This window comes from Protopterus annectens, chromosome 13.part0 (assembly GCF_019279795.1).
Source record: "Protopterus annectens isolate FY-2018-M chromosome 13.part0, PAN1.0, whole genome shotgun sequence".
Classification (NCBI taxonomy): domain Eukaryota; kingdom Metazoa; phylum Chordata; order Ceratodontiformes; family Protopteridae; genus Protopterus; species Protopterus annectens.
The window spans coordinates 911,627,757-911,649,558 of NC_056747.1; the positions used below are offsets into that span (position 1 = coordinate 911,627,757).

The following is a 21,802-nucleotide window of genomic DNA, read 5'->3' on the forward strand; positions in this document are numbered from 1 at the left end:
CGGTTACAAGAAAAACTACAAGAAGTGGAAGGAGAAAACCAGATTATTAGTTTCGCTATTTGAGTGCGTTTGTCTCAAAGCAGATGCCATACGACATTTCAACTACAGTAAAAAGTTGTACCGGTTTGTCGTACTAATGAACTGCTTGAATCTCCATTTTCTTGGTACAGTTTAGGCTGGGGTTAGTTGATATGGCATTTCAGTGCCAGAAGGACAGCTTTATGAAGGAGGTACGTTTTGCCTTCTAGATTTATTACGCCAGTGGTACTTTTTTAGCTGGATGTATTGCTCGAAAGATGCATGATTAATGTATTTGTAGTCGCGTTCCGGAGAGTAGAAATGCCACTTTGTCATGCTGGGCGTTTCTTGCTGAAACGTGAGATTTTGCAGGACATGCAGTACTTTCAGTCAGTGCAAAAATACTGATTAACACTTTATTATTGCCAACACAATCATATTTGAATAGTATTTTATAAAATTTTAAATTGTTTGAAGTACAGCATCATAGTTTTCCTCAGTAGTTTAAAATGGAACTCTGCCCACTATCAGCTTAGTAAAGGGCTGCTTCTGTAAACAAAAGATTATTATTTTGTTATTAATGATATTATATATGAGTTCATACTTCACATCATCTAGAGGAGAGAATTGGGCATAAAGCCCTTGAAAAATATGTGACATTAATTAGCGTACATTATACATAGTCATAAAGAGGTAGTCAGAATTACAGAGACAAGTGGGACAAAGTTACGTTTTGTTTTTGTTTTATATAGCATCATGGACATATATTTACAGCAGCAAAAAATGTTGCTGCCCCAGACAAAATGTGTTTCTGCAGTATAATTGCAGTCCAAACACGTATCTCTAATAGCCCCTGCAGGGAAGTGTGATGTAGCCTATAAGCTTGAACCCATATTAATGCATAAAAATTACTGCAAGTGATTCTTATTATATTTTAATAGATTTTGTCTCAAAATAACTTTTGGGGAAAATACAGTGAAGTAAAAAGCAAATGGAAAGTAATTAAGTATTTACTGAACCATAATCTTAATTTAGTTTTCAGAAGTGAAGTAAGAGCTTCATAGCTTTCAACCTTCCATCACCAAAATGAGGAATACTACCCATCATAATGTGGAACAAATGGGCAAAATGTGGAACGCTTGCTAACCGTTTCTACTAGAAAGCTCACAGGATGGTTAAAATGTGCTACGTTTTACTTGTAAAAAGATCTCTTGCTGAATTAATAATGCATTTGTGTTTGCCATGGATATCAGTTAAAACTATCTTCCTAACACTGAAGATGTGATAGACCCTTTCAGCATGACTATTCAAGGAACATGAACTTTTTAACACCCAAAGTAAGGAACGTTCTTCATAATAAGATACACTTGAGAGTCATGAAAGCTTTACTGCAGTGGTTTGGTTCAAAAATTCAAAGAAACTTTATTGTCATTTAGGAAACACAAGTGCTACATAAATGAAAATTTGAGTGTCAGCTCTTTTACAGGAGAAAACAAACAAAAAGACAGACATGATAGCTATTAAACAATAAACAACTATAATACAAAACTAAATATCTAAGTAGCTCTCGCACATGCTTGTACACTATTTATTACATTGGACAACACTGACTACTAGATAATTAACACATGAAAAGAAAAGTACACTATACACAGAGGTGAGATTGGGTGATATTGCACATAAGGAAGTGACTGGAATTGCACTTAAATGAGAATGTATTAATTTTAGTATGGTATGCAATAAATAGAATTACTGTATGAAAAAAAAAAGAATGAGAGCGTAACAATCTATAATAGTTTTGTTACTTCCAGATTTATGTCTGCATTAATGTCTTATTGCAGTTGGATAAAAACTGTTCATGAATCTGGAGGTCCTGCAGCAGATACTGTGTAACCTTCTACCAGAAGCAAGTTTTGTGAACCAACCATACGCTGAATGAGGAGTGTCACTCAGTATTTTGTGGGACCTCTTTTTACATCTCAGTTCAAAGAGGTCCTGCAAGGTAGCAAGACTAGTGCCTGTGATCTTTTCTGCCGTTCCTGTTATTCTTTGCTGCTTCTTCCTTTCGGCCATTGTGCTGTTACCGAACCATACAGTGCAGTTGCTGGTGATAATGCTCTCAATGGCTCCTCTCTAGAATGTAATTAGAGCATTAATAGAGAACTTTGCTTTTCTCAGCCTTCTTAAGAAGTGTAGTTGCTGGTGGGCTTTTTTAATTAGCTGGCCTGTGTTTGTACTCCAAGAAGATCCTCTGATATATGTACCCCCAGGAACTTTGTAGTTTGGACTCTTTCCACTTCTTCACCATTGATCTTGAGGGGCAGGTGCACGGCAGAGCTATTTCTGAAGTCAATAATAATTTCTTTTGTGTTATTGACGTTCCGGTCCAAATTGTTGTTATTGCACCATTCACTCGGGGAGTTAACCTCATTCTTATACCCACTCTTGTCATCGCCATTTATGATTCCCACCACTGTGGTGTCATCTGCAAATTTGATAATGTGGTCGTTGCTATCTTTCGCAGATCAGTCATGGGTAAGGATTGTGAACAGCAGAGGACTCGGCACACAGCCCTGGGGTACTCCGGTGTTGATTGTAATACTCCCTGAAGTGTTGTTACCAGCACAGGTCCTTTGTGGTATTCCAGTCAGGAAATCGATGCTCCAGTTGCACAGCCCTTTATTTATGCCAAGGTTAATTAGCTTTAATATAAGTTGCATTGGAATCACCATACTGAATGCCGAGCTGAAATCTATGGCCTGGCATAGTTGTTCTCTTCATTATGTTCCAATGTGAGGTGAAGTGCCACCAAAATGGCATCAGCAGTTGATCTGTTTGCCCAGTAGGCAAACTGCAGTGGGTCAAAGGATTGGGGTAGTACTGTAGTCAAATGCCTTTTAACCAGACTTTCGAAGCATTTCATTACATTTTTTGTAAGGACCACTAGCCTGTAATCATTTAGGCAGGCGGGGTTGGCGTTTTTAGGCAGAGGGATTATGTTGGCAGTATGCTGGTACTTTTTCCTGGACAAGCGAGGTATTGAAGATGTCTGTCAGGACTATACTCAGTTGGTCTGCACAACATTTAAATACTGTCCCCAGAATGTTATCAGGGCCAGCAGCCATCCTGGGGTTCACTTTTCTCAGTTGGTTCCTTACATCCATAGCACTGAAGTTAAGTAGTAGGCAGTGAAGTGAAGTTAAGTGGTAGGCAGTGTGACATCCCTCCTCTGGGTCAGTAATCAAGGAGCCTCAATCCTCACCACTGGCACCAATGGGGAACGTTCACATAGAACAAAAATAGACATACACAGTATTTTCAAATGCAGCTGTCTGCATCAAGCACAGTTTCCCTTAAGAGCACACAGGGAGCGCACTCCAGTTCTGGGGCTGGACTTCCTCTCCAGGCCCCACATAAGACTCAACCTTTCTCTCTGTAGAAATTAGTATTCTGTGTCCCTGTTAAGTAGCTGACACACACACACACACACACACACACACACACACACACACACACACAGAGACACTCTTTGAGGTTTGATTTTCACACACGCACTGACCTGGGAAAGACTGGCACAGATTTACCCACTATGCCATTTCCACCCAGACTAAGGTAGAGTCACTGCAGCCAACTAATTTACAGCTGTTACCAGGGTAAATAATTACTTAGTAAATTGAATACTTATACAAATTAGTGTTAACCAATTGGCAAGACTTTCAGGAGCATGATGCTACAATTAAATGTAAGTTCTTTCAAGGGTTAAAATATTTTCTAAAAGACCAGCCACAGTGAAAGGTTTAGATATATTTAATAATAAACAATAAAAAAAATATAGGAATACCGAGTATCTGTTTAAAATAAAAACAATAATTTCAGTTCACAGGAAATATAAAAAATAACGCAGATGGAAAGACATAGATAAAGAAAAACAATACTTTTAGCTGAGTGGGAGTTTGGCATAATGGTTAAGGTGTTTACCTCATAGACAGAAGGTGCAGTGTTTGATTCCACATGTGGTAACTGACTAAGCTTAAAATGGTCCACAAGGGCAGTTAGCTTAGTACTAATCTATGAACCTATCTATGAAGCTATGAGCTATTCTTACTGTATTTTATCCTGACTGAATAATTACTGTTCCCTAGTTAAGTTACTTACTAGAGCAAGGCAAGATGAAGTGGGTAAGTGGTCTTGTCAGTTCTATAACAGAGTGCTAAATGTCTCTGTCACATCTGTCACTAGTATCTAAATACAATTTCAGTGCTGCCTTCAGGCTACAAAATAGCATCACATCTGGTCACCTGACTCTGTGGTTCCCACACTACCCTCTCAGTAGAAACTTGAGCCAAGATCTGGCACAGATGTGTCACAATTCACACACACAGCTTTGCTAAGGTTTATTCCAGAATCTGGAGACTGTAAAACAATTCCGTGCTTTTCATCCTTCCTGCAGAGACTAACTAGCCATTCTGTGGCACCCCAGGGTAGCAATTAGTTCACCACTAAGGACAATAAGAGCAGGATCTCAGCCCAGACATTGTGTCTCTGGCTGCATTCAGGCCTGTGAGATAAAATCTTTATGGTTTAAACCAAGTAATTTCATTTCAGGCTATTTTTCTTAAGGTTAGCTGGACTGAGCTTAACCCCTTCCCTTCCAGCATCTTCTGGTAACACATTATATATATATATATATCATACATTTTATCAGTTGCAATATAGTCTGACATACATGTATATTTTGTTTCTGTCCATCAGGACCCACTGTTGATATATTTTTAACACAAGCAACTTTACAAATACATTTTTAACACAAGCATCTGTACAAATCAGTTTGATGTTCAAATCTAAAATTCTTTACAAAACTCCAGCTAGTTATGCTGGCATATGTTACACATGCACTGCCCTACTGTCTCTGGCATAGCTGGCATTACCTCACATCATTACAGGCAGCTTAAACGTAATTGTTTTCTAACCGATTCAGAGTGGATTATAATGTAGAAGAGGCTCTATTTGTGTATCACCATCTTATTCTTTATTCTGAGAACTCGATACTCACTAGTTCTAGAGATTGCAGGAATGATCCACTATATCAGCTGAGTGTAGGAAGAGTACATTGTGCACACATCTATGGATGTATGTCTTACAGATATATGGAAAACTAAGTCCACAGCCACTGTTTAAAAATACAGCCATACAAAGGCAACTTTCTTCATTTCTACTAACAATTTAAGTAACATTTGTTTTTAAAGGACCAGTTATCAGTAAACACAAGCAGTGCATCTGTGACACTCCTTGAATGTTCAAACAGACTTGTCAATTGTTATCCAACTACATTGTTGTGCTGAGTTAAAAATGTCAAACAAAATAAGTATACGAGTACTTTTTCGAATGTTTATGGGTACTGGGGTTGTGACATTCTTGATAAATCTTAGAGCTGATTCAGTCCTGTATTCTGTACTCTGATTTTTGCATGAGAAATGTAGTTCTAGTCCTAGTTTAGAGACTGCAGGATGTTCTCTGGCTATAAATAATGGCAGGAGCAGTACACTGTGGATGCCTGCCCAAAGTCTTTATATCTGCAGTTGCACAAACTCCCTCTCTTTCACAGGTTCAGAATTATATGAAAACAACTGTTTTTCTTTATGTGAAGTAACAACTGTTATACTTTATTAACTTTTTTTTGGAAAAAAAAAACTTGATTAAGAGATACTAGTCTTTTTGCCACTTCTCTAGCAAAAATCCTGTTTACAATTGATGCGAGGCAGATGTGTGCTATTTGACTGAGCAGAAATGAGCTGTATTATTGGTGCATTGGATAATGTGCAGGTTATTACAGTGGACAGGAATTGGGCTTATGTAAAGTTGGAATAACCAGCAGCCCATTTACTGTGAAGGAAATAGCCACAGCATCATGTTAGTCATTCATTGTTTTTGTTTAAGGATGGTGGAAATTTGCTTCGATTCTTTAAAGCTACCTAGTTATACCTCTCAACCTCTTGAAATCTGGACAAGGCGTGACAAAATGGAGGGAAAAGGCCCCAAAACAGGGACAGATTGTAAATATTGCTCTTATAGACTTAGAAGGTTGCTAGAGTAACAGGGTTTGTGCTAACATACATTTTCTGGAGGATTTGAAGTTGTGTATGTCCTTATTTAGTGACTTCAGTCCTCGGATCATCCCACTGATTTGCCAGAAAACCACAACTTTTATGAGGAAAAGACCAAAAATATGAGGTGAAAATCTGGTCAGTTGAGAGGTATATACTTAGTATTATAATAATACACACTTATTTTGGAGGAAGGACTACAGCAATGTATTTATCCAAACATTTGAACCATGCATTTAGACCTACTCAACTCATGTCTCCAACTCTGTGTCTACTTGCCTTATTATATCTTATAAGAACTTTGCTGATTCCTCTCTCTTCTTTTACTAACTCATGTACGTTATAGAGTTGTATACATCTGTAATTGAAGGTTTAATTAGTTGTTTATTTTGCTACTGATTGTGCTGTATGAAACTCTCAAACGATGTGGTTGTATAATTGTGACTTTTACTTCATTTTAATATTGTCTAAGCATGTTTAACTGTTTCTTATCGAGTAGATGTAATGTACTGCCACTTAAATGTCTTGTGTTTGGCAAAGACAGTCTCTGAAATTGATCCTAATGGATCAGTGCTCTACCTTTAAGTTAACAAATCAAAATAAATAAATTAGGGCCAAAGTAAATTATTTAGAATTTTTATGATGTGATGAGGAAGATTTACATGGAGAGAATTACAGTGGTGTCCAGTTCTTAAATACATTTGTCTTATCCTCTGTCTATGGCCTCACCGAATTGGAGGCTCACTGGGTGCCTTTAGGTCAGTAGGGCTTCATACATCTTAAGAGTCACTGTAGGACTGTGTTGTAAAAGGCAGCTCACTGGGACGAACTTTGGGCCTCTCTTCCTGTGAGTATAGAGGATGCCAGTTCTGCAGTCACGTTCTTGCCACCAGTCAGCCAGTGAACATTTTGTTTTACTTCTCTGTATATCATTTTTCTCATTGTGTGTCTGTGCCATACCTACCTCACCATACCTAATCCTAACAGAGCTTGTCAGGGAAAGCAAGAGCCTAAAAAAACATTCTGAGAAATGCAGATTTCTTTCTCATTCCTTCTAACTGCTAGCACAATCATCCTTGTATGGAAATTTGCTACTAACACCTATCCCTCCACAATTTTTAAACTTCCCCTTTGTGATAATTGTGTTTGTGGAGGATTGTATTGTGCTGTTCATATACCTAGCCTTTTGAACACATTTTCATTAGTTTGAGGGCCATCCTGATCTAGCCAAACCCCTTCCTTGGAGGCCTAGAATTTTCTCTTCCCATGCCGACATGAGTGAGCCTTCTTCCTGATCTCTATCATCTCTGTTCTCCCTCTTTCCCTTCATGCCAGGGCCCGGGATTTCCTCCCTAAGGTAGTGTCATCTACATGTGAGTACTTGCTTGGTATTCACTGTCTTTGAATAATTAAACTAGCCAAGTAAGGTACAACGTGCTTAGTTTAGAGAATATGGCCACATTATTTTTTTTATTCAGTCAATTGAACCTTTTGGAATTACGGTGTGCATGTGAAGACAGGCTTGGAAAGAATGTCCAGTTCTTGTTCACCACTGAGGTGACTTTACTCTGCTTTCAGTTGGCTCAGAAACTTAGATACTCACTGTAGGTGATGAAGGGTTAGCTAGAATGACCTCACACCCCTTATGTTTCAACAGTTGCATGATTGTCTTGCAAAGTGCAGTCACAAGATTAAGCTTTGGGCCTTTCCTTTTGTTAACCTTGAGGGGTCATGCCTTTCAACATTGAAGCTCCTACATTCTCTCTGTGTCTGCTTTTCTGCACAGGTGGGTGACTCGGTCATCATTCCCTCCAGGTGCATCATTGGGTTAAGCCCAACTTTCGCTTTTTTTAGGTTTGCTACAAGTTCATCTGTTCTCCTGTCTAGCAAGTGAAGACCACCGGTCCTTCACAACTTAAAATTTTTTACTTTAAGCCATGGTACTTTATAACGTCCTCTAGCTGTGGCTTTTATAAAATTCTTATGGAGTTCCCAGAGCTTTTCTGGGACATTCCAATGTTTTGTATTTCTCAAACATAGCTTGTGTATAGTCTCTGACCCATATCAAATTCATCTAATACCACCATTGCAAAAGTTTGCCTCAAGGATCACATTAATAGTTCATTTTGAGTCAGAGAACTGGAAGTTTATCTGCTTTACATGCAAATGTTTCAGTTGAAATACTCTACTCTCTTTCCTTTGTCTTTCTTACTGGTTCACCTCCCCAGAAGTGACTGCTGCAGTATCGCCATATAATAGCATTCAGCCTTTCAGGCAGTGAGATGTCTTCTTGTGTGGAGTAGCTGTATAAGTGGTAACAGAGACATAGTTTGTTTTTGCTGTTGCAGCATGTCAACAGGGACTAAATAATGCTAAGAGCAGTTTTTCTCCTCCCTATAACCTCCATCTGCCCAAAGCTTTTCTTTTCACTTGATCATCTGTCACACACGCATGTGATGCTGATGCTGTCCTTGTCTGAAATGAATGTGTTGAGTAATACAACTTTTTCAGTTCTTTGCTACCTACAGTAACACCTCCCTGAACTAAGCAGGGGAGGGAAGACATTGACAGGGATCTAGCCTTATAGCACAGGGAAGTATTTTACTGTTTCCCTGTGTACTAATGTAATGGCTCATCCATGTAGAACTATTTTTATCTAACCTGGTTAATGAAATCTGTAGGACTGTCACCTCTTTGCTGTTTGATTTATCTTGTCCTGTACTCAACATATATACACACACTCCCTCTGAGGTTAAGTCTTTTGAGGAAAAAACAGTAGCAGCCTTTTGCCTTTACTTTGTTGAATTCTCCCAGAAACCTAAAAAGGTCCACAGTGCCACAGAATGTTATTACATATGTTATCCTAGAGAGTAGTCTATTGTACTATATACTGCTGATAAAATTCACCATATCTCCTTGAATACCCTTGGCCTGTGGGCAGTGAGAATGCTGTCTTATCACTAGATTTCATCTCAGCCCTGCCATATTGTTTTTGTTTTTGTTTTATTTTACTTAAATATTTTTGGTGGGCAGAGCCTTTGTCATGTCTTCTGTCCTGTCTGATACCTACTCAGGTCTTCAGTGTATCACTGTTGCTTTCCTTCATTAAACGCTTGTTGTCTCATCATTAGTCCTTATGTCAGAAACTGCTACACAAATGTTGTCCATGTCTGTTTCTATGCAGTACACCCTTCAGCTAATGCGGATAATATAACGCATCATGATATAGGCTGGTCTGGGAGCTAAGACCTTCCTCTATCATATTCCATATTTAGCAATATCCATTAAGAATCTTGAAATGCGGGCAGGGAATGATTCTGCTTGCAGTGACGGCTATCAAAATCTTTCCCACAGTAAGTGAGATTGATATGCAGTCCAGTTAGCAATCCCACATATGTGTTTTTTGTGTTGTGTTCTGTTCAGAGATAAACATTTTAATATGAAGCACTTTATCAGTTTCCTAACAGATACTTCATATAATTATTGTTGTTAACTGCTACCCCAAATTATCAGTTTACAATAATGTGTCATAGTCTGGACCCCCCACCACCACACACACACACACACACACACACACACACACTCCTATACAAATCTGCAGTCTCAGAACAGTGAGAGAAAAACGCAGGAAGCATATGTCATGTTTATGGAAGGACTTAAAATGCACAATAGATCTAACCTTTCTCCTGACAACTATACATAAAGTCTTCTAATCTATCAACATGTCCAGGTCAGTGCATTCACTGACCACCCTAAGATTGTTGTTTCCTTCCCAAGAATAAACATTTAAAAATGTATTAACCTCTGGGGGCATACATGCATGTATTTTCAGTCCGACCTTTCATCTTTGTGTACATTTTTAAGAAGAGTCCATTGCCCCATCGAGTTTACAGTGTCCGTGCTGAAAATGTCTAAAGCCACTCTTGATATGTCAGTGTGTTTTTCCATCTATTTATATGTATCACCCAAGTACCATATGGGCTGCATCCCAGAATCCACAGAAATATATCTAGTTCGTGGACAGACCCTTGATGGAGAGTTTTCACAGATCACTGACTAGAGCAGTGCCACAAAACTGGGTGGCAGCACTTGCAGTGTCATTGTTGGGGGGGGGGCAGAAATGCAGGGAACTACAGGCCTACTAGTTTGACAACAGTGGCAGGAAAAGTGATGGAAAAATCTTGAGGAGGCTGCTGGCATGTTCGAGGACTACAGTTACCAGGAATGCAACCAAAATTGGTTCACAACCATAAGGAACTGTCAGTTAAATCTGAAATATTTTTAAGACTAGGTTACAGGTGAACTTGAGAGTGTAAGCAGACATAGTTTACCTGGATTTTAGCAAGGCTTTTGATTTTCTCACATATGAGGCTGGTGGGAAAACTGGATGGGTTGGCACTAGGACCAAGGCTAAGGAACTGGGTAGCTGTATGGTTGAATTGCAGTCTATACAGGGTTGTGGTAAGAGGGATAATGTCAGGAACTGGGGGTGACTAGTGTGGTAACACAGAAGTCTGTCCTGGGTGCCTTACTGTTCATTGTGTTTGTCTTGCACATGATGTGATAGTGCAAAGATGTGTGCAGTAGTGAAGGATGAGAAAGGGTCCAGCAGAGGATTTGGAAGGGCTAGACAGTTGGGCAAAAAGGTGGCATTTGTGAATTAGTGTGAACAAATAAAAAGTACTTTGCATAGACCATGGCATCCCTGGTGTGAAGTACTAACTGGGAGGAGAGGAAATGATGACAGTAGAATGGGAAAAGCATCTGCAGGAGTTGATCACACCTGGACTGCAGCACCTAGAGTAAGGTGAGGGGGGCAGTTGCTGCTACAAACAGAATGCTAGTGTGTATTGTCAAGGAGTACAGAGTCAAAAAGCAAAAAGATAGTGCTTCCACACTACAGGGCCTTGAAGAGTCCACAGTTTGAGTGCTATGTGCAGTTCTAGAACATAGGATGAAATGGACTATCATATGCTGGAAGGAATCCAGAGGAAAGTTACTAGAAAAATCCAGCGGATGGAGGGGATGGAATAAGGTCTGAGGCTAGAGGAACTTATCCTGTTCTCATCTGAGGCCAGAAAAGACAGGAATCATAATACTGGCGCATAAGAGCATGTCAGAAGATGTGAAGGGAATTTGTTTTCCCCATGTCTACACTGGATCTGCCAGCTTATCTCTTAACCCCCTTCGACTTACTGCTGTGCTGCTGAAGCCAGTTGCGTATCCTAGGGACTTTGCTTTCTTTGCATCTGTCCTGTTTTTTTTATTACACTCTGACCACATCCTTCCCTGCCTTGTCCTGCCTGTCACACTAGTCAGTTACATCTGAGGGCAGCTCCCGTCTTTGGACCATGCCTCCTCCAAGAAAGCATCCTTGATGAACACCCTCCTACCCAGGATGGGCACATTTATCCCTCTGTGCCGCTCCATCAGTCATCTGAATTGCTAATCGAAACCAGGTCAACTGGACTCTAGTCAGGGATTATCCCTTTATGCCACTGGAACAGTATTCTGAACAGTATTCTGAACAGGAAGAACAGAAATGGCTACTGGCAGCAGATTTTAGAGACTAACCACAATCTGCCATTCAGAAAAGTTTTCCATAGATAGGGTTATGGATCTGTAGGATGGTCTACTGGTATGGGTGGTGGAGAAGGTATCCTCAGGGGCATTCATATTGGAAAAGGGGTGGGGGAAAGTAGTAATAATGGGTAGGTTGACCGTTAGGGAAATATTAGGGGACATAAGCCTATTTAGTCAACCCCTTTGCCTCATTTGCTTGTTGAGCAAATGTAGTACACAGTAAAATAAAATCCGTATGCACTCCAGCTAGAACCAAAACATTTCCATAAAGTATCAGAGTTAATAAAATAAAAACTTTATTCCTTCCAGTCACCATATGCACTTTTGTCTCTTAAGAAGACTTCATCAGACTGTGAAACTAACATATTTCAACACTTAAAGATAGAAGTCATGTGATACGAGCTAATGTCTTAATTTCCTTCTTTTCAAAACAATTTTACAATTTTATTTGTCATTAGTACCCAGTGCTGTGCTGGCGTACCTAGAGCACTGCAGACATCTGATTTTATCTGCCAGCAGTACTCCTTCCAGTCCCACTCCTCTTCTATGTCATGGCAGAAGGAAGATGGTGTGTTACAGAAAACTTAAAACGTGAAATCTGCACAAGGGTCAGACTGCCTTAACAGAGTGTTGGTGGAATTGTTATATTCAGTAGCATGTACATGCTTGTGTATTCTACAGTGAAGCTTTCTAGGGTTCTGCCTGTGTAAAAAGTCTACTGCATGTAACACAGCTAGCCACATAAACCACATTTTAACCTACAGTTAAAAAAAAAAGTTAGGACCAAACATTTGCTCTGTACTTGTTTCCTAAAAACTGTTTTAATCCTGCCATCTTCCTTGTACACCTCTTGATCTAAAAAGAAAAAAAAAATAATTCCTTTCTAAATCTTAACTGTTTCGTACCTCAGTTTACTCACTTCAAATCCCCCTCGTCCTTTTTTAAACTGTGTCCTGGGTTATTGTCTAAACCCTAGCTCCAGTGGCACTGCTGTTGTACTTTTTGGGGTGCTGTCTGAACTGTGATATTAACCATAGTAGTCTGAGTAACATCAGCTAAGGTTTCTCTGAATCTGTGGCATGGAAGAAGGCTTGACTGCTTGCTGTGTTTGATCATTAGCAGTGTTAGTGACACAACAGTTATCACACACACTCTTGGTGCAGAAGGCTGTGGGTTCTAGTTCCACACCAGGTAGATCGATTGCTGACAGTGAAGTGTGGCACAAGGGGTTGCTGCACTCCTGTGTGTACTGTCCTCCTGTTGAAACATTAAACAGAGGTCTCGTGTGCTTGAATTTGATATTTCAGGTGGATGAAGAAGATCCCATGGCACCAGTCAAAAAAGTAGGGAAGGTTCCTCGATACACTGGCCAAATTTCTCCTAGTAGTATAAATACCACCTGTGGTCTCCCCTGAAGAGAGGCTACTAGCCTAGCGGAAGCAACCTGGTCAACCATGGATAAGTAAAAAATAAAATAAATGTGATACTTTCATTCAGTGGGCACTGATAGGAGGTGTGGGGGGATCCACAGGCCAGACATCTGAGCTGAAGTTTGTGCTGCTCATCACTATAGTGCTCATGGTATGAATCTGAATTTTGAGCAATGTTTGTGAAACTGTACCTGTCCTGTTGGCTACGATTGATTATTCCCTCACATTCCCAAGGAGACCAGCATTACTGGAACAATAGTATCTGTATGCAACCCCCCCACCACACACACACACACACACACACACACACACACACACACACACACACACACACTCGCACACACACACATACACAAATTTGTGTGGTTTATTGTACTGAGTGGTTGATCCTTGATCAGGATCTGGTTGAAAGTGCCTGCTTTGTTTACCTGTATTTGTCATCTTACTCTAACCATTGACTCTGTAGAATGCATTTCACAGATCAAAAGAATTCTGTAAAAATGGTTCTGTTTTCCCTTCTACATTTTAGAGGTTCAGCAGTCTGATATAGATGACAAATACCATCTGACACTTCTCCTGCATATTGTTCAGCAAAGATTTTTTTTATGATTTATATCACTGTTCAATTTCATAGTTTTCCTTTTCTTATATGTACTCGTTATTATTTAGTGCGGTGTAGTCCATTTTTGCTGTTTGATTTCACACTGTCTGTTCTTGTATGATGCATTTGTTTATCTCCCCTGGTCTCTGGCCCATGGAGAGAGCTTATGTATGGAGGGAAATCCGTTTTTCATGGCTGCAACTTCACCCAACTCTCATCTCCTGCCACATCATTTGTGCTGACTCATCAGAGCCTTAACCATTCCACTTTATGCTGCAACTCCTTGGGACAATACCTTTCCTTCTCATATGACTTGTCCATAATACTGAGTTGTTGAGTCCCCAGCTTGGGAACATCCATCTCAACCATGCCTCAGTCTAGTGTGTGTCCCTTTTTCTTCTTGTGTTTCTGATGCTTTCCATAGATATTCCGTCACCCCTTCTCCTTGTTTCTAAGCTTGACCCACCTCTGACAACCAGTTGCTCTTGCCCTTAATAAATGTTTCAACTCCTGTACTGACATATTTTACCCATGACACATACTTTGGGGCCCTGATGCAGGTTTTGAGTTCAGACACCCCATGCCAGTTTACATTTTTGGAACCACTTTGGCTTTATCTCATTCACTTTCTTTGGCTTAGTATAACTTCCCTGTCATGGATGTATTTTGATTTCGCATCTGCTATCTTGCTCATCCTATCTCCTGAATGATTTCCTTTGACTCCTTACAGTTCTGTGCTGCGCCATTTGGCTTCTAAAAGAATTTGTCTAGTCTGCTTTTCCTGTTTTCTGTCAGTAAGGATTGTAGTTGGTTTACATATCTTGACTTATCATGGTCTTCAGCTCTGAAATAACAAAAAAAATTGCTCTTTCTTTGGAGCATCTGCTTTTGCCAGTGTCTTCAAGTGTGGAGCAGCGTCCACTGCTACTTCTAGATGCTGTTAGCAAATTACAGTTATGTTGTTCTAGTTAACTCTGATAGATGCCTGTCTCTGTTTAGGAGTGTAGACTGCCACAGTCACAAAATTGCCTTTCCCAGAAAACCATTCTAAATTGTTCTCTTATCTTTTGCAGTACCTATTCAGTTCTTCCACAGTTTTACATTTACTTTCCTTCCATCTGTTTTGTGTGTTTATTCAAATTGTATGCTAAAAGTAAAATTGGTTTGACATTAATATGTTGGCACTTTAAATCCCCAGGACGGGAGAATGAATGGGCACGGCTGATAGGGGGGAGGCTTGGTAATCAGCTGGCATGCCAGGAAAAAGCACTTAGAAAATAGAATTGGCTGTTTGTATTTACATATTTTTGCTTTTCTTGGCTTGTGTACGTTTATATATTAATATGTGCAAAATGTCTTTTTTGTATCTGTATAGGTTCATATGTAAGTACTAGGCTAGCTACCCTTTGGGGCCATTTTTAAACTAATTTCCCTTTCAAAGGTGAGAATCAGACCCTGTACCTTGTGTCTGTGAGGTAAACAAATTAACCATTATGCCTACCCCCAACAAAAAAATCCATTGAAATTCCATGACTGGGTGTGTAAGCCAACACCCACCATTGTTATGCTTAGCCATTTGTATATACATATATGTATGTATCTATACATGTGTGTGTGTCTATAATATATATATATATATATATATATATATATATATATATAATGGGTCCCCTTCAATCGATCGAACGTTTATAAGTTTGAACCGCATATGGCCGAGACCGTATGTTTGAACTTGTAGAAGTCCGATCTGACTGAATGGAGATCCCCGTATAGAGCGGAAAGAGAAGATCTCCTATTTCCACAATGTAGTGCGATCTCAGATGATCCGCTGTGGCGACCCCTAACAGGAACAGCTGAAAGAAGAAGAAAGTGCGATCTCAGAGTTGGTATATTTAAGTAAGGGTGTGTGTGTGTGTGTGTGTGTGTGTGTGTGTGTGTGTGTGTGTGTGTGTGTATATGTGTATGTATATATATATATATATATATATATATATATATATATATATATGTATATATATATGTGCAATTGTATGTGTGTGGGGATAATAACCTGTTTTGAGTTCAGCACTTACTCTTTTTAAGATGTAGTACTTTCATAATGTAGACTTTAACGTATTTTTCGTTCATCAAGCTTTATGTTGAATTTGTTCTATTCCTCTGTTTTGTATATTGCTATTTTGCACTTTTTTTTTTGACCCTAGTTGAGCTTGAAAATAGTCTGTCTGGACCATTTCTCTGTTCCAGTTAAATAAATAAAGAATTAATGTAACAGTCATGTAACTAACTGTTTTTTTTTTAAACCTGGGATTTGCACCAATATTTATTTCTTAAAAATGTAAAGACAACTGAAGTGCATGGCATTTTGTGGCTTATACTACTTACTATTTTTACCATCCAAATGTTGCAGTATTTTGCTGTTAGCACAGTTTTGAGTTAAAAAAAAAAATCCTGCACAAGAGTTGCTGTGAACCTACCAGTCCCACATCTGAACATGCTTGCATTGTGTGTGTTCCTATGCTGGGATCATAGGTTTATTTAATCAAACAAATCCAGACTCCATGAGGCGATTTGGAACATGGCAGTCATTGTGCAGCTGTGCTATATGTGTTCAGTGTATAGATGATATGTCTATGTGAGTGTCTGTGTGTCTTATGCCCCACTTTTTTCTTTACATCATTTTCCACTGTTGCAGTCATTCTCACAGCTTAGTATGTGTGTTTCTTGTTACGTTTTACTTGTTACTTCAGCATTCAGGCTCATAACCAAAGAATTGGCTATTTTATTCAAGAACCCCAAATCTAGGACACTTTTAAAATTACTTCTGTAACCTGTTAAATCACAGGGTTTGTATTAAACTCTCATTCTTAAAAATAAAAATCCAGTAGCTGATGTTTGTGGAATTCTTTGACTATGATTCTCACTGTTTTTTTCACAGACTACAGTTTTGTTTTTGCCTTGCAGTTGTTGCAGCAACTTATTTTACTGTTGGCACAAATCTGAATAAAAAAAAGAATTCCCCATTAAGAGCTACTTTAATTACTATCAGGTTATCTATGACTTTTTTTGTATTTATTCATGAGCTTGTATTCTAGGCTTATTTGACTAATAAGAGGTATAGTCCCCATAAGGAGATTTGCAAAATGAAAGTCACTGAGCAGTTTTGCTAATTCCTGCATTGTGAATTTGCACTGTCTTGAGGTTAACTGTTTAAGCCACTACCCACAAGTGTTGTACTGACCAACACTGACAAGCTTGGTGCATGTTCACGGATACTTTTAGAATGCCATGCTGTTTACCAGGTGCCATGTTATCATTTTTAATGTAGGTTATTCCTACCTCCTCACTAAACATGCTACACCCTTGGAAACTCTTGTTTCTCAGCTCTTGCATCCTAGTGGCAAGTAGATTTTTTTCAGTAAGTTAGTAACTCATATTGTGATATAGTTGCCTCCAACTAATGCACTCAGCAGGCTAGATATGCATCATTATATTGTGTATGTATTTTTTTTTTATTTTAGCACCTGTCATATTCCTTCATTGACTAAGTTTCTCTTACTATTGTCCCAGCATGGTATCATTTTAGAGTTGAATATCTGTAAGAGAAGCAGACTGCCTTCCTTTTGGGTGAGCAACCTCCCTGTCTGTTCCTTATGTACTGTACCAGTCCCTCCCTCCTCCTTTCTTGCAACTGATGTTGAGACTCCATCTTCATGAGAAATCTAGCCATGCTGTGTCTTCATGCTAACTTCTTACAGCCTTAACAATTGTAGCAGATGGCTTGCAAGAGTAGCTGTGTAACAGTGTCTCTCTCTAAACAGAAAATGCAGTACATTTAGGGAGAAAGAATCTTTGCTAGAAGTGTAATTCAATTATTCTTTAATATATGTACCTGTCACCAGCTCTGATGTTAAGAATATAAGAAAATCTAGATGGTGCAAGGGTATACTTGATGGCAGACATTATCCTGCTGTGATTTAAATTATAACATTTGAGAGGTGTGGCTGTCCATTTCCTTTTACCATGGAAAAGGTGACAAGAGTTCCATGGACAGTTAGCATTAATGTTAGGTCGAGGGACTGACTTCTGCTTTTATTTAATGTACCGAGGTAGGATTTGGTGTTTTCTTGGTCTCATGCATAGTATTTTGCAAGAGATGTTATTTATCTTTTGCACTTGTGTACAAAGATAATGATAAAATTAATTACATGACTCGGACCAGTAATATGTAGCACCTGAATTTTCTGTTTTTTTTTTCCACAGTTTGTCACCACAGTCATATCTTGTAATACAGCGGAACTTAAAGTGGATACAAATGGGAAAAAGAAGACCATAAAAGGCTATAATGTGATCTTAAAGGACACAGTCTTATTTCCTGAGGGAGGTGGCCAGGTAATTCAGTAACGATATTTAGGTTAATATATCCACACATTTTAAGAAATTTACTGAAAAGAGATGTACATTTTTTTTTAATTTAGAATTCAAAACTGAGATGTTTAATATTTTAATCTGGATAAATTGAAGTATTGTTTATTGGTCACGTTGTCACATGTGTTTCTTGCCATAACCTTTTTTTTTTTTTTTTAGCTGAAATGCATGATATAAACTATAATTTCTGGAAGTTGCTGCTCCTTTGGTAGGCTTGCGGTAGCTCTGTATGTATATCATGGTTGTTGGTATATGATTTACTATTATTTTTTTTGTAGGCGATATGCTTTTAAAAATCATAATGGTTATAGATTATCTGCTTCTCTTTTATGCCTGAATGTACAAAATGGTAGCCTAAAGAAAGTACTTAAATTTTACCAAAAAAAAAAAAAAATAGCGAACTTTGGAACTCCTTGAATGCTAAGATGATGAAGATTTTGTCAGGAGAAAAAAAAAATATTCCTGGAGCAGTACAATCAATGTGATCAGATAGTGTTAAATACCTGGGCGTATGGCTCAACCCAAATTTTAACACACCAGAGTGTGTATTGCCATCCTATTGGAATTTAGCCTCAGATTATTAAAGTTCATCCAGTTCTGGATTTATTCCAAACCCTTACCTAGGAAATTTAAATGACACGTTTTATCCTGAGGAAAGGAGAGGTAAAGCTGTCTATCATTAGCATATCAGTGGTATTGTAAACCTCTCCCATACATGAACTCACTCATTCAAAGCAATGTGTATGAAAACCAGTTAAGTAAAATAATTGGTCTTATGGGATACTAGAAATGACAGGGTAACTGGACAAAGAATGTAGACTAGCAGCTAACTGTTGGGCAAGCCCTGAGAGGTGAAATCTGGGACAGTACCTGAGGTCACCCAGTATATCTGAAGGTGAACCAATAAGGGTTCCTAAGTTTTCAGTCCACTTCAGTAGTTTCTGCCAGTGTATCAAAATTTTGCAACTTAGTGACTCTTGGTAATGTTGCAGGACTGTTCCATGTGTTGTACTTTAACTTTTCTTTCAGAGCACAGTGGATAGGTACATGGAATAAACGTTGTGCAATTGTCTAGTGTACCTTGCAGGACTTACATTGATCTAAAGTGCATTAGAAAGACTTGCAGAATATTTTTTCAGATTTTTAATTTCAGAACTTTTTGAGGTTTGGAACTAAGTTAATGCGGTCAATGTTTATTCTTGGTACAGTTTGGGATAAGGAAACATTATTTGATAATCTGTGTGCCTATAAATAGCTGTGATATTAAGAACATCAGAAAGTCTAAACTGAACTGTGATGGCAAAGATCATGCTTCTGTTGCTAAATCCTGTAATTGAGAGTTGCGACTGGTCATTTAGCTGTAGAACAAGGTAGTGGGAATTCAGTGATAAGAGAAGTGTTGAATGAATCCTTTCTTGATCTGGATTTTGATTTTTAAGGCACTGTTTTGACATTTATTTCTGTGATAAATTCATAGGTAAGTACTAGACTAGCTGCTTTGTGGGCCATTTTAAGCCTAGCCAATTTACCTTCCAAAGGTGAGATTCAAACTCTGTACTTTGTGTCTTTGAGGTGCTTTAGGTTTCTTGTGCCTTGTTATGATTTTGTCTTTTACTACCCTTCTCATAATGCTAGTAAGCATAATTTGCCCTTATAATCAGAAGCTAGCTGTTTTGGTCAGGATTTTCAGTGTTGCAGTAATTATCCCCAAAAGCATGAGAGATGCTTGAAGTTGTTTTGTCTTGGCTTTTGCTGATGCCACGTGTTGACAGGCTGTTTTGTACTGTGCAGTTCTACTTAATGCTGAACAGGTCAAGCTGATTTCATGGTAAAAGCTGAATAATCTCTCCAGACTTGTAATGTTATGTGGTTTATGTAATAATGCTTATAATTTGTTCATGTGGTTGCTTTCTTTTTTGAAACAGTTCCCCCAAAGCAATCTTTCCTGCTGAGTTGTTATTAAATTTCAGGATTGTATAAAGGGTACTGAGGAGCCAAAAAAAGGAGCTCCTGACATGAGTCCTCCTTTGTTTGTTTGTTGTATATTTTACTGTTTGTTGAATGTCCTCCCTTCACATCAGCAGTGTTTTATCTTTTTGGTTCAAAGCAGCTGGTCACAGTGCATGCTTCCTTTTTCTGAGGTACTAATACTGAAGGGTATTAGGATTATCATAATATCAGAAAAAAGCACAGTCTAGTGATTGCATTAGCTAAACCTAACATTTAGTTTAACTAGTACCAAGTAGAGGAATTCTTAGACATAGTCTACCATAGGTATGATACTGTCTTTAGCATAGTTCTCAAACAGAATCTCACTTGTGACAATCTACAAATTCTGGATAGCTTGGGGAAGGTTATTGCGAAGTGAACATGCTTACTAGGTTGTACATTTCCACAGTTCACAGGAGTGTTGTCATGTCATGTCTAGACTGCCAGCTGAGGTCTGAAGAGCTTACAGCATTGCTGCCTGTGTACCCTGATATGGTGTGCAGTAATTGTGGTGGGTATATTTGAAATTAAGCATTGATGGGATGTTGAAATCAACAAGCTGTGGGGGATGCTGTGTAGCTGAACATTGAGGATGAAATGGGAAGTGTAGTATAGCAATAACCCACGCCTGGGTGTGGGTAATGCGGGATTTACCCACGGTTGGCGTGGTTTGGTCCCGAGGGCGAAGTCCGAGGGACCAAACAAAGACAACCGTGGGTAAATCCCGCATTACCCACACCCAGAAGTGGGTTATTGCTATTATACTATGACATTATTTAAGAAAAGAAATAATTACTTTTCTTAAATAATGGCATTGTATAATGCCTCTTTGCTGCCCTTCCGCAGCTGTCTGGTATCCGCGGCAGTTCTGATGTACTGCGCATGCCTACCCAGTACATCAGAGCTGTGGCCAAAAGCAACGGAGAAAGCAAGATCTCCATTGCTTTTTACTGTTTCATTATGTTAAATGGGTTTAACATAGCAAGACAGCTTTAAAATAAGCAACGGAGATGCAGCCATCCACCAGCAGGCATTGTCTCCACTTTCCAGGACAGAGGAAAGATAAATGCACAATGACTCCCAATGCCAGTATTAAGCTATCCCCTACACACACACACGCACACACACACACACACACACACACACACACAAACACTAGATGTATACAGTTCAGAGACAATCATATATTACACATACACACACACAGCTGTTCACATACTGCTCTATAGAGTTTGCTGCCAGGCACACGTATGCACAATTGTATGCAGTGTCTCAATATTACAGTTTATTATACCATGACCCCCCCATTAATATTCTAAAACGTGCACGCTGATTGGCCAGCATGCACGTTGTAAATCGACTTATACTAATGGAAAAAGGTCCAGTCGCCCGGACTTTTTCCATTAGTATAAGTCTCTTTTAAAGCACTGTCTCGCTATGTTAGAGTTTAACATAGCGAGACAGGTTTAAAAAAAGCAACGGAGATCTCCGTTGCTTTTTTTAATACTGTCTCGCTATGTTAAACTCCTTTAACATAGCGACACAGTGTGTAAAAAGCAACGGAGATCTTGCTTTCTCCGTTGCTTTTTTTTTAAAGCTGTCTCGCTATGTTAAATGGGTTTAACATAGTGAGACAGCTTTAAAATAAGCAA

The 21,802-nt window shown here is 38.9% G+C and overlaps 1 protein-coding gene across 3 annotated transcripts in view; it reads left to right on the forward strand.

Annotated features, from left to right (window-relative positions):
* The window catches only part of LOC122787768 (alanyl-tRNA editing protein Aarsd1-like), a 658,622-nt gene that overhangs the window by 187,389 nt on the left and 449,431 nt on the right, over positions 1–21,802 (forward strand). The window contains exons 1-3 of one of the 3 annotated variants that reach the window (XM_044054667.1): positions 62–230; positions 1,054–1,355; positions 17,997–18,125. In XM_044054667.1, coding sequence (XP_043910602.1) covers positions 1,335–1,355; positions 17,997–18,125 — 150 coding nt within the window. In that variant the 5' untranslated portion in view covers positions 62–230; positions 1,054–1,334. Of the gene's footprint in view, positions 1–61; positions 231–1,053; positions 1,356–17,996; positions 18,126–21,802 lie in introns of those variants that run through there. The other 2 variants (XM_044054666.1, XM_044054668.1) reach the window with 2 other exon arrangements.